At 40.5% G+C, this 12,650-nt stretch overlaps 1 protein-coding gene across 2 annotated transcripts in view; it reads left to right on the top strand.

The window, feature by feature from the left end:
* cpne5b (copine Vb) overlaps window positions 1-11,092 on the top strand; it is a 121,756-nt gene extending 110,664 nt beyond the window's left edge. For both annotated transcript variants that reach the window (XM_084349069.1, XM_084349068.1), the window contains 3 exons: window positions 4,464-4,521; window positions 5,074-5,147; window positions 6,686-11,092. In XM_084349069.1, coding sequence (XP_084205195.1) covers window positions 4,464-4,521; window positions 5,074-5,147; window positions 6,686-6,877 — 324 coding nt within the window. In that variant the 3' untranslated portion in view covers window positions 6,878-11,092. The remainder of the gene's footprint in view (window positions 1-4,463; window positions 4,522-5,073; window positions 5,148-6,685) is intronic.
* Window positions 11,093-12,650: the final 1,558 nt, after the last annotated feature.

Genomic DNA, 12,650 nt, shown 5'->3' with positions numbered 1-12,650 from the left:
CATTTGAGCAAGCAGGTGTTTTTGTGTGTTTCCCTGATCTGGACCCATGTGAGTGAACAGAGGGAGCTTATCAGTCACAACAGAATCTGCTATATCACAGAAGCCCACCTGTCAATCACCCAGCATCCCCTTCCTCTGCTGACGACTCGGCTGCTGCCTCGCTCTCCTCCTCACAGACTTTCATGTCTCTCTCCATTACTTCCCCTCTCGCAGATCTAAATCTCTTTGTCTTCATCTGCTCCCTCCATAACGCTGTCACCGCATTCAGTCTATAAGAAAATCATCCGCTGCCTTTGATTTCAGTGCTTTCTCATCTTCGACTTGTTATCTGTCAGCGCTTTGTGCCTCATCTCTTTATCAGTGTCAGGGCCGAGCAGAAGTACGTCACTTCTCAATTCACTGTGTGCCGGATGCAGGACTTTGTTGTGGAAGAGGTAAAGTTATACCTGGTGATGTGAAACAAGAAAGCAAAAACATATCTCCATATAGACAGGACAGCAACAAGTGCCATCCTCTCAATGACTCTCAGTGGTGATAGTTTTTATGTGTCAGTATCCTGACATGATTCTGTATTTCTACATCCTCAAAGTAATAAAGTTAAGCATATCAGACAATAACTGACAGTTTACAAAACATTTTAGTTGCTGTCGCTACACCGACAGTACAAGGCATCAATACTTCAGCACAGAGCAGGCAGGAAGTCAGACACCTAAACAACATTGTAACATCTGGTTAATTTTCAGAATAAAACACCCCGTGTTGACGGCACCACACAAATCTCAAAAGAGCAAAAAAAAGTCCACCCTTCTTCAAATCTTTCGGTGGAGGAACACTAACCTTTCGTCTGTTTGTTGTTGTGTTTATAACACATAGATGTATAACTGCAATTGCGCGTGATTCTGTAATTACCGCAGGAACTCCTCAGTCTCACCACTCCAGCTGTACGACAGTGCTATGCTGTGCTGCACTCAAAACGGAGCCGGTGGAGTTGATGGACGAGGGAGAAGAACGGTAGCGGAGCCGTTCCACAATGCACGTGCAACCAGTGGAACTCCTGGGTTACACTCTTGGACGGCACATAGGCCTGTGCAGTTTAAAGCAAAACGTTTTTTTTTAACATATAGTTAAAGAGACATAGTTCAGACATTATTTCAGAAAGATAAAACTTGTCATTTATAAATGCCAACCATCACTGTAACGTAAGTTCTCCCTGGGTACTGAGGAGCTGCAGAGTTTATTCATGGTCAAACTGTAGCCTGTACTGTACATTTACTGCCACTAGACAGCTTCACTGCCAAACTTTCCTTTGCTCTGATCAACGACACCTGTCTGTTCTGAGCACCGTCACTCTCTCTTGCTCTACCGCACACTCTACGCACCACTGTCTCCTTAAAGGAGCCACGCTACTCTGTCAACACCATTTACACTTAAGCCAACAGCTCGCATTTTGGGAGACGATGCCGGTGCCTCTACGGCTTCTTGAAGACTCTTCTCAGTGCGTCTGCACAAGCTTGGAGGCTGACGTATGACTCACGGGTACTACTATAGTCATACATCATTGGTCCATTTGAGCTTAATTCTTTTTAAAGTTTGAGCACAAAATTAAGTTAATTGTCAAACCGTATTTGTCGAACAGTGTGGCTCATTAACATTGTCAGGAAAGGAATATGAAAAAAGTGTTAACTTCAGAAGCTACTAAGGGCACGGCAGAGCTGCTAGCATTAGCTTAAACCTTGACAGAATCCAGAACTGGAACTGCTCCCCAAAGTGGGAAGACACATATATAAGTTTGTTTGGAAAGTTAGGCTATGAAATAACAAATGATGTGTATATTGAAGGCAATCCTTTATATTAAATTAATTTGGCAGACACTTTGGTTGCAGATATTTTAATAAGTGTATTTTCATAACAACTCAAAGGACTGCGCTGCCTTGGCACAGATATGTGTTCCCTGAGTGGTGCCTTGTTGTGACATGAATGTGATTAAGCTAATTCAAGATTGAAGTTATTCAAGTAAAATAATTGAGGCAGTGCCAATAAATAAAGTGAACCTATTCTAATGGAGAAAATCTACAAAACAGATTGTCATGGATTAATTCAACATGTGCCTTGATAGTTAACTGACAGCATTAATAAGTATTCTGAAATACTTTTATTTTGATTTAATCCTGACTTTTTTTTACACAATAGTATTTGACAGCTGGTGATTATTCCTGATGCTCTGGGTTAGGCTTAGACCAGTTAACAGTGAATATGTGTTGAATATCTCCCAGTGGTTCCTGGTTTTAGCCCTTCTTAACCTGCTGCTTTAAGCTTTTCTCTGAGATAAGCTCTGAGGCAGCAAACAGAGATGTCTAGTGACTCAGCTGACCCCTGTGCTGACAGGACAGTCACCTCTGCAAACATATATCTATAAACCTCTTTGTGTGCACATGCGCACAGTCACATATGCAGTCACATACAGAAACCCATGCACTACATTTGCATTTAAGCAGCAGGTTGTTGGAGTAACGAGTGTCGACGGCTGCTTTGTTTTGTTGTCTCATTACACTGGATCTCGGCTGCCAATCAAGATGACAGGAGGGTGGTAAAAGTGGGGCATGGTGGATTGCCAGGTTATTTTTGGTGGCGTTTGATGTTTTCATGTGTGCGCATATCTCCAGCTACGCACATACACGCATGTGTCTCCGCAAGTGTTTGTGTGTGCATGTGTGCGTGGGTGGACAGTCACTGACAGGAGTTGTGTTGAACACTGATAATCGAGTTGATGTGCTGCAGCTGAGGTGGTGTCGACAGAAAGTGCTCTCATCCCCGTGGCAAGACAGGGTTCCTGATTTGCCACAGTGCATTTGTCTTGTGCCCGAGATACAACGGCACTTGTTATAAGTGCTTTGTGAAAATATGTGACTGCAGAAAACTCATTACACATAATAGCAGCTTCTGCATTGAGCATTTATGTTGCCATCTATCCTGAAATTACAATAACAGGCGCAAACATGGCCTGTCAGAGGGCAGTGCAGTCATTGTCACTCAAGCAGAATGTGGAGAAGTTCGCTTTAGATGCATATAATACAAATCTTTCCAAGACAATGAAAGACGCTGCTCACGGAGTATAATCGTGTGTAATCGTATGGGTAAGTGTCGGGCTGGTTTGGCTGATATCACTATCAGGACATTGCTTTCTTATATTGATATCTAAATGCAGCAAACATGCAAATGACTGAACATATAAAAATGATTTTAATGATGCAATGCAATGAACTGCTGATTGCACATGATGCAGCGAACTGTTATGTATTATATCAAATAAAGTGTGCCATTGCCAGGAGGTTGTTATCGTGGCTATCGGTGTTTGGGTGGGTGGTTGCGTGTCAAATGGCATTCACATGGATGCCAGGATCCAAGGTTCCCCAGCAGAACATTGTAATGAGACGATCATTGTTGATCACTTCAGCTGTCAGTGGTTTCAATGTTGTGGCTGATCAGTTTATCTCAAAATCTATTTGATGGATTGGTACCAGTTTTTCTATAGACATCCATTAAAGGTTAGGACCATATCATCACAATGCACTACCATCAAAACTCCACATACCATTATATCCTGATTCACAGCCCTACACATTTCAATGTGGGCATCTATTGCCATTTAACTGAAGGCGTTAGAGAGACTAACAGCAGTGCTATCTGACTCGAGGTGTGGCTTGGGAGTGGCTGGGCGGGTGACTGAGGACGGTCGCTGTACTGACTGAGGTTGGCACCTCCTTCCTCTCCTTCTTCTCCCAGCTCACAAATGCCATCATACCTTCCCCAGCTTCTTATAGTTTATCTGTGTAATGTGAAAACATGGTTCTTTTAGCAGGTCATCATTTCTTCCATACAGGCTGAGAATTCTGGGGATACATTTGATTAGCTGTCAGAACAGCTTGAGCACTGATACTACTGACCTGTTGGCCCAGTATCTCGGGAAACGCTGTTAGTTTTGTCAGTGAGTTTAATCTCCACTCCGGTCTGATAACAAGCATTCAGCAGCAAACACAAATTGTCATTCCAAGATAAGAGCTTAGGAGCATTCATACAGCACAAAATTGGATCCAGGGACAGGAGACATCTCGGATAAGGAAAGCAGAGACAAAAACAACTTATATTCTTGTATCTCCCTGTTTCGCCCTCTTCCTCTGACTTCCTGGCTCTAGCTTGCCGTCTCTTTCTCTCCCGAGGCCTCGTTTTATTAAAGGTTATTCAGCTAGTTAAAGGGCGAGACAGAACATTAGTGTGGCTGTAACCTGCGTGTGTGAGCATGTAAGTGCTGTAATGTTGGATATACAGTAATGAGCACTACAGGTCAGCGGTGATGTGGACACGTTTTTCTCCTCTCTCTGAATAAAAGAAAAATGAGCATGCATGTGTTCGAAAAAGAAGAAAAAGTTTTTTCACTTGTTCCTTTTTTTTTTATTTCTGTGCAGGGTGCCAAGCTTCCCATGTCCATCATAATAGTTGGAGTGGGTCAGGCTGAGTTTGACGGTACGGCGACTTTTATTCTTTAACCGCTGCATGAATGTAAAATAATGTCATATTGCGAGCACACACAAGAGGTACTAGAAATGAAAACATCTCCTAAAACAGATTAAAACATGAGCCAATAATTGACATTTTAATTCAAACAACTCATTGTTGACACAGCCGGCGTTAACCTCTCTGGCACTTATTCAGAGAAATATCCCAAGAGGGAATTACTGTACAAACTAATTTGAGTCAGAGAAGGAAATGCGTTGGTGGATGCAGGCATAATTGTAGAAGAAACGGCTGAGGTTAATTGCTGGGTTTGCACACAGGCTACAGTAAAGGACTTATTAGTTGATTAGACATGTAATAAAGACAGATTACAGCTGTACAGCTTAACATTCTCTCTCCTTTTCCGATGCTGAAGCAATCATGAACATATATGGTATTCATATTATGGATGGTGACTGAACCTTTACCTCAGTAGTTTATCAACCTCTTCTCTGTTCTAAAGGCAGCTGTGTTTGCTTGGTTCTCACTCTGCGTTTGTGTCTGTGAACTTGTGTCCTCCAGCGATGGTGGAGCTCGATGGTGATGACATCAGGATCTCGTCCCGGGGGAAACTGGCAGAGAGAGACATTGTTCAGGTGACTGCACTTTACAACATGAAAGAAACTTTCCACTATGCAGACTTAGACTCTCTATTTATGGGCAACAGTGTTTCTCATGATAAGCAACATTTATTTGTCATATTTTTACATTTGTGTTGGGCATTCACACTGTTAGCACAGTTGTGCTGGGACACTAAAATGTCTGTTTCTGACAAAACACCATCTGTCGGCACCGACGACTCTAACAGATCCGGACATCTGTGTGTTTCCTGTGAATTCCCATGGGGACAAGGACACTAAAAAGTTTGATATTGAACTTTATGTGTCTTATTCACAGAGCTATAAAGGTATTTCAGCCATCTGATCATCTTATGTTTCTTTTAAAACTTTTACACATGAAAGTGTGTTTACAGGTCTTGGCGTTAATACTCCATAAGTGAAAAAAGTAGTATTCTTTCTGTGCTCCAGAGGAAGCTGCATCTGATAAATAAGCCTCCAGTGGTGTCACTAAGTCTAAGTGGCCAAGTTGCATTGTGGGTAATGCACTCCATTGTGGGTATGTGCCAGGTTTGTAAATGCACTCCACTGGTCTAGTATAGTACTCTTAACACTGTTATACCCTTGTTGGACAGTTTCAATACAAAGGATAAAAATTGATACCACTGAACCAGAGTCGTTTTTATTTCACACATTCATTTTCCTTTTCAAAACCTGGCGCCTACATTACCCACAATGCTACTTAGCCACGGAGTGACATCACCACAGCCAATTTGTCAGATTACATGCAGTTTTCTCTGGAGCCACAAAAGGCTTTATACTACTTTTTCACCTATGTCACAGTACTCCCAAGACCTGCAAACACATATTTGATGCGTTAAATTGGTGGAGTTACCCTTTAAGTGACTGAGTAGTTGGCAAAGAATGGTGTGCGCCATTGCCCAATTCAATTTATGCTATTTAATGGCGAATAGTTTGGCAAACAACAACTGCACTTATTAGACTGATCGTGTGACGAGATGTGTCAGGGTTACGGTGGTTTACCACATTTTCTTAAGAAGATTCTGGCGGAAACCTTGATGTGCAATGACAAATAATGCAAAACAGGAGAAAAAAATTCAAGTAATCTTTTATCAAACCCTTGAAGAAAAACTTATCTTTTCACTCATTTATTTCCTCTCACTCCTGAGGGAAGCCAGAGCACAGGATTAGTAACAGATCAGCATCCTAAAGCTTGCAGGATCTGGCAAATGTTGACTAACATGGAGGCTTAAACATGAGCCCTCTGGATTTCTCCTTTCAGTGTACCACCCTGCTCAAAAAAAACCTACTTGTGAACATTGTCAAAAAGTATTTAGAGATTTTCATGAATCACTGCAGCAATAGTCCAAAAACCCCAGATGGTGTTGTGGTAGACAGAGGAAACCATATGTTTTCATGTCCTGTGTAACGTTCCATTAAAAGGACAAAGGTTTCTAATTTGGATTATTTGTCAAATCATTCTTTATCCACATGAACATTAAGTCACATCTGTATATAAGTATACTGATATTACACTGTGTTCTCTTCTCCCTCAGTTTGTTCCCTTCAGGGATTATATGGATCGGACAGGCAACCACGTGTTGAGCATGGCCCGGCTTGCGAAAGACGTGCTAGCAGAGATCCCCGACCAGTTCATCTCTTACATGAAAAGCCGGGGGATCAAACCCAATCCAGCACCACCTCCCTACACACCACCCGGACACACACACCACCACACACAGATCTAAAGCCCTCGTCTTGGCTTTTCACTGAGGACTGACAGCATGCAGCAGCCACTCAGAGTCCAGTGGGAACTCTCTGCCTCCTGTTTTTTGTTGCAAACAGGAGCTGACGCACCAGGAAGTGGGTGTTGAATTTTGTGCCGTATCCTCCGAGTGACTATTGGAGCAGCATTTTGTTGGTTTTTGGTTTTCTGTGATATATTTATTTGGATGATTTCTCTTAAAGAGAGGCTGCAAACTTCCCAGGACTTTGTTGGTGAAAGCCTTTTACTCAATTCTGAGGCAGTGACTGTTTCATGTCTGATCTGACAGCAGGTTGGTTCAAAAAGGTCATGTTGTGGTTAAAACTTGTGCCTGTCTGTGGTTGTTTCTCTAGGTGTATCAGGACACATGAACTTTGACCTAAGCCTTGCTTGTCAGTCATCGGTGTGGCCTATTACAGTGATATTTTTTAGACACCTTTTCCCTTCTGGAATTAGTTTTTATATTTGGGGATTATCTCCTGCTAATGTATTAGCTCTGATGGAGGATCACAGTTTATTACTTTGAACATTAACCAGACTTTTCATAACATGAGGTGTCACATCTTCTCTTCTTTATTAGGTAAATGTTTATAAGAGCATGTTGTATGAGAATTTAATTCCCCCTATCCCAATATATTTATACTAGAATGTTATTCAGAGTGGCATGGACTTATGATAGATCTATCAGAAATTTTATCCATTTTGAAGTGGTCACAAGTTCTTTTTAAGCAATTGCATATAAAAAGCACAGGACAAACTGTCTCTATACCAAGTACAACTTTATCACATGATATCAGATTAGTCATATTTAATCATTTTGAGTGCTGCTATTCATCGTTTTTAAAGAAAGTACCCAAATTATTCATGCAAGTCAAGAATCTTTGTACTGCAGCTGGGTCGATATTCTGCATCTTGACCCAGGCTTGTTTAAAGGTATACTATGTAGGATTTGTCAACTGCTGTTTGTAAACACACCATTTAAAGGTTTAGTAAGCAATTCTGGAGAAAGATACTCAATGGTTGAGTCTCATTTCAAGGTTGTCAAATATGATGCTTTGGGTTGGCGAGTCATTGGGATTAGATCCAAGAATGACACTCAACAATCAGCTATTCCCAAACAGCAAAAAGAGAAAAGAAAATACAGGCATACACCACCACGCACTTCTAGTGGGTCATAGCACGTGATGATGGGGGAGGGGAGAATCCTGTTAAGTATGTCTTTAAGGCTATCATTCAGTAAGCAGCCAATTGCTCCATATCACTTGGTGGTTAGTGTTATTGCTACTTTATAGCGATATACCACTAAAGCACAGTGTACTGGAAATCAAGGATCTTAAGACAATGATCATTGCCAAATCTTGAAGACTCAAAATCTAGTTTTCATACCTTTTCCGTTTCAGCTGATACATATATTAATATGTACCGTGTATGCATTTAACATATCAATAGAACAAATGCGTATTTTATGGAAATATCACTGGCACACAGAGAGCACTCCACTAAAGGAACACTGGCTGGTTGATTTGGGGAACAGTTATTACTTAAGGTCCATATCTAATTTTCCCCCCCAGGGCCTAGTAGGTAGTTGATCCGAGCCCTGATACTATCCTAAACACACCAGCTCTGCAATCCAGTGACTCTCATGTCAGTGCAAATCCGTAATCCCCCAGCAGCCATGCATCAGCAGCCACATAACCTCCGTGGTCATAGACTTCACACTGTGAGTCAGTACGCTCACAGCCACCGTGTTCATCCCTGGAGATTTTTATTTTACACAGCCCAGCCTGTGCAGCCGTGTATTACATTTCTCTGCTGGGGGACAGTTCAGAAGTGGTCTCCAGAGTTTTAGGATTTTTGTTCATTGCATTCAGTACATAAGTAATTCTTTCATGTGTTCCTCCTCAATACCGCAGGGTAAAGAGGAATCCTTTTCCTCTAATTAGGTTTTTTGTAGCCTCCTACCATCTGTGACGTCAGCTTAGAGTGAAGAAAGAAATCCAAACTTACCTCACATAGCAAATCTAATTTTACCGCATCAGTGACTAAGCTTGTAATTTGAGATGCATCTTTGCACAATGATGTAACAAAATCCATAACAGTCCTTTGTCACCTCACAAAAAATGCAGAGATCATACGCTAAAACTGAAGGAATTTAAACAGAATATGATGTGATGTGTCGATCAGTAAGTCAATCTTATGTTCCGAGGGGTCTTATGTTCCCAGGGGCCCTATTTTTTAAAGGCCCTATGTGCCCCAGCACTTTGATTAGTATTTGACTCGAGCACAATAGGAGATATAATGTGTGTTAATAAGATACTGAACATAAGAACACAGGGCCTTGGGAACATAAGCCCCTGGGAACATTTGACAATGGGAACATAGGACCCTAGGGACATAGGACCTTGGAAACATTGAAGCATAAGAACTGGGGAAAATATGACTTTGGTATCATAGGAACTTAAAAACATAGGCCACTGGGAATATGAGCACTCAGGAACATAGGACCTTGGGAACAGAGGGCCCTAGGAACATTGGACCCTGGAAACATAAAAACTAGCGAACAAGGGCCTTGGGAACATAGGACCTTGGAAACATAGGATTTTGGAAACATAGGCCCCGAGGAACATGTGAACCAGGAATATAGGACATTGGGAACACAAGACCTTGGAAACATAGGACCCTTGAAACATGTGAATAGAGGAACTAGGGAGTTTAGAAATTTGGAAACATAGGAACTTGGGAACATAGGACTCTGGGAACATAAGACCTTGGTAACATGGGAATTTACAAACATAGGCCCCAGGGACCTTGGGAACCTTGGACCCTGATTCTCGGTCTGACCAGGTCAAAATTTCAATCCGTCAAATAACTTTATTAAGGCCGAAATAACTTCATAAAACAAGCAACATTCCTATCAGCCCCTGCTAACAAGCTAAAGTAAGATGGTGAACATAGTTACCTGTTAAACATCAGAACGTTGGCACCATCATGGTGAGTATGTTAGCAATCTTTGAAAAGCCGCTGGCATTGCTGTAAGACAAATAGAAAGTGCTTCTAAATCTAACTTCGACTTGTTCAGTTTTTGTCACTCTGTCACCACCTGTCATTGTTCTTCTAGTATTAGTATTATTACAGATTTTCCAGTTTCACTTGGTTTTGCTTAGGTTACTACCCTGACCTTCATACACCCCTAATTGCTACAGGGAATTATTAAAACACAAAAAACAATGCTACAACGAGTATAATGGACCCTAAAAGGTGTCTTTTCCTTTTAAACTGACAAAATGATGCAGGAGCAGAATTAATTTGTGCTGAAAAGGTTCTCTTTGTGTCTAATGTAGCAAACTAAAGGCCTTAATAATGTGAAAGGCAGTCACTTCATCTCATTTAGTCCTGTTTGGAAAGCAGTTCAGGTGGATATGTTTGGCTCTAAGGTGAAGGAGAGATAATGAGTTAATGGTCAAAATGGCAAGCAGCAATTTGCTTGTAAATCTTTTCATGGTGTAAGAGAGGGAACAGTTAACAGTGATAAGTTAAGAGTTGACTTATATTCAAATATAAAGTGTATGTAACAGCTGGTTTGCATATAGATCCAACAGCACCTTGTCATCAAGAGGACTGCTTATTGTATATGTTTGATATTTTTTTGGTTTTAAAGATATTTATTTATATGTTTTCGGAGTTTGACAAGCCACTACACATGTCCGTCTCTGTCATCACGATGACTTCATCTCCTCTTCAAGCTCTGATTTTATTAGTGTGATGGATTGACTGCATGTTTTCTTGGGGTACATCAAAGAGTTGACCCACAGTGCTGCCATCTGTAAAATAGGAACCAGCCCAACCAGATTACATGCATGTCAGTGCCAATCATGGCAGTACGTACTGTGGACTGTTTGCTATTTCTTCTCTCTCGTGCCTGGTTCTCCAAACATTTCTCGTCTCCGCCGTGGTTAAAAACTGTAGCTAATTAGCATGTTACAGTTAACACTTTTTTAAAATTAATTTTTTGTCTAATCCTGCAGGTTCTCTTTGTTGTTTATATCTCTGAGTTTTCTGATTTGCATGAATCCCTACTTTCCTTTTAACTGGGTTTTTATTGTACATGATTATTGTCATATGGTGGGTTGTGAAATGCTTTGTATTGGATTGCCTTAACTGAAAATTAATTAAAAAATGACTACTTTTATAAAAGTTATTGGAGCGTTTGTACTTTGATTTCAGTGGTCAGTGTTATAATTTGTTACTTAAAAGACGCAACAATGTGATTAACTGAATAAAAATGGAGTCATGCTGCTGGTTGCTGATCAGTTGAGAGAGGTTGAGAGCCAAATGCTTGAGGGAAACTTATGAGTTGACAAACTCATAAACATTCACATTATTCAACACTTTCACATAATTCCTAGGAGTGCTGTGAATTCAGAATTGCTCAGTGGTTTTGGCCTAACGTTAAGGGGTCAATGTCAATGAGAAGTTCATTGTCCTCTACTGAATGACGATGGTCTTGCATTTAATTTTTAAAAGATATGAGGGGTCAGGTATGCATTCAACAGAGCTTGAATTCAGCCAGTTATTATGGATTGGATTCTTATGCCAGGTTTAGGCATTAGTTTAGTCTAGGTTTAGACTTGCCTTAAGGACTCGACTTGACTTGACACAATTGAAAAAGGAGAATGTAAAAATCTATTTACATTTACTTCTACTTCCTAATATAAATGACAATCAAAACATCTCTTTTTTCCTCACAAAGATGTTTTTAATGCACAAATAATTGTCCGCTTCTTATTGTTCTTTTGTAAAAACTAATAATCACGATGTTTTCCTTTAACAAGAACTGTGTTCTTGATTTTAGCTTCTCCATCCAGAAGTGGTAGATAATGTGCAGAAGTGACTTGGCTTTCAGTCCTACTAGCTCATTACAATCAGTGTAAGATACTCGAGATGCAAAATGATAACACAAGTATAACCATTATCTCTCTTAGATATAATCAGCGAGTGCTAATGATGAAAGATTTTTGCAAACGTCTCGTAATGAAAGGTTATGTTCACCTTTGGCATAATCAGTCCCTCTATTCATACAACACAAATCTGCTTCCAGGTAGACGGATGTTCACAGTGTACCCGACCTACTGCAGGGAATCATACTATTTCTCTCTTTTTCAGTTGTAGTCCTGAATTACTGGTATTTTTATTGATAGATCTGATGGAATTTCCAATTATGAAATGGCCATCTTGTTGTCAAAAACAAGACCTGAAACATGCAGACAGGAGACAAATTGACATTAAAAAAAAAGAAATGAATAAAATGTAACAATGCTTCCATCATAGAAAGCTATTCTGGTGGCCTTTGGTGGCTCAACACCTTTCAAAAACACTCATGTTGGCTTTTCCTTTAATTTGGTCTCAAATCCTTGCATAAGTAGGACGAGTGTTTTCACATTTCAAACAAGCCATGCCTTAATGTCCTTACTGTTCACTTTCTAATTTCTTTCTTCGACAATGTGTCGAAGATTCGTAAAAGTCAACGACAAACACACATTCATACAGCCCATTAAATCTGAAATAAGACACTGTTTATAAAAACAAACGGTGCTAATTAGATCTCCTTTTGAGAACAGAAACAAATGCAAATATCTCATCAAACTTAATTGCATTATTTGCCATCACTCTTCCACAAACTACCACTTGTCTTTGCGGGGCGTGAAGACAAAGTTCCAAACAAACAAGAGCAGTTTCTCCCTCACCAAGCTTGGAGG

Source organism: Pagrus pagrus (assembly GCF_965226575.1).
Source record: "Pagrus pagrus genome assembly, chromosome: 3".
NCBI lineage: Eukaryota > Metazoa > Chordata > Actinopteri > Spariformes > Sparidae > Pagrus > Pagrus pagrus.
The sequence above is the reverse complement of the archived record's forward strand: the minus strand, read 5'-3'. Positions and strand labels throughout refer to the sequence as shown.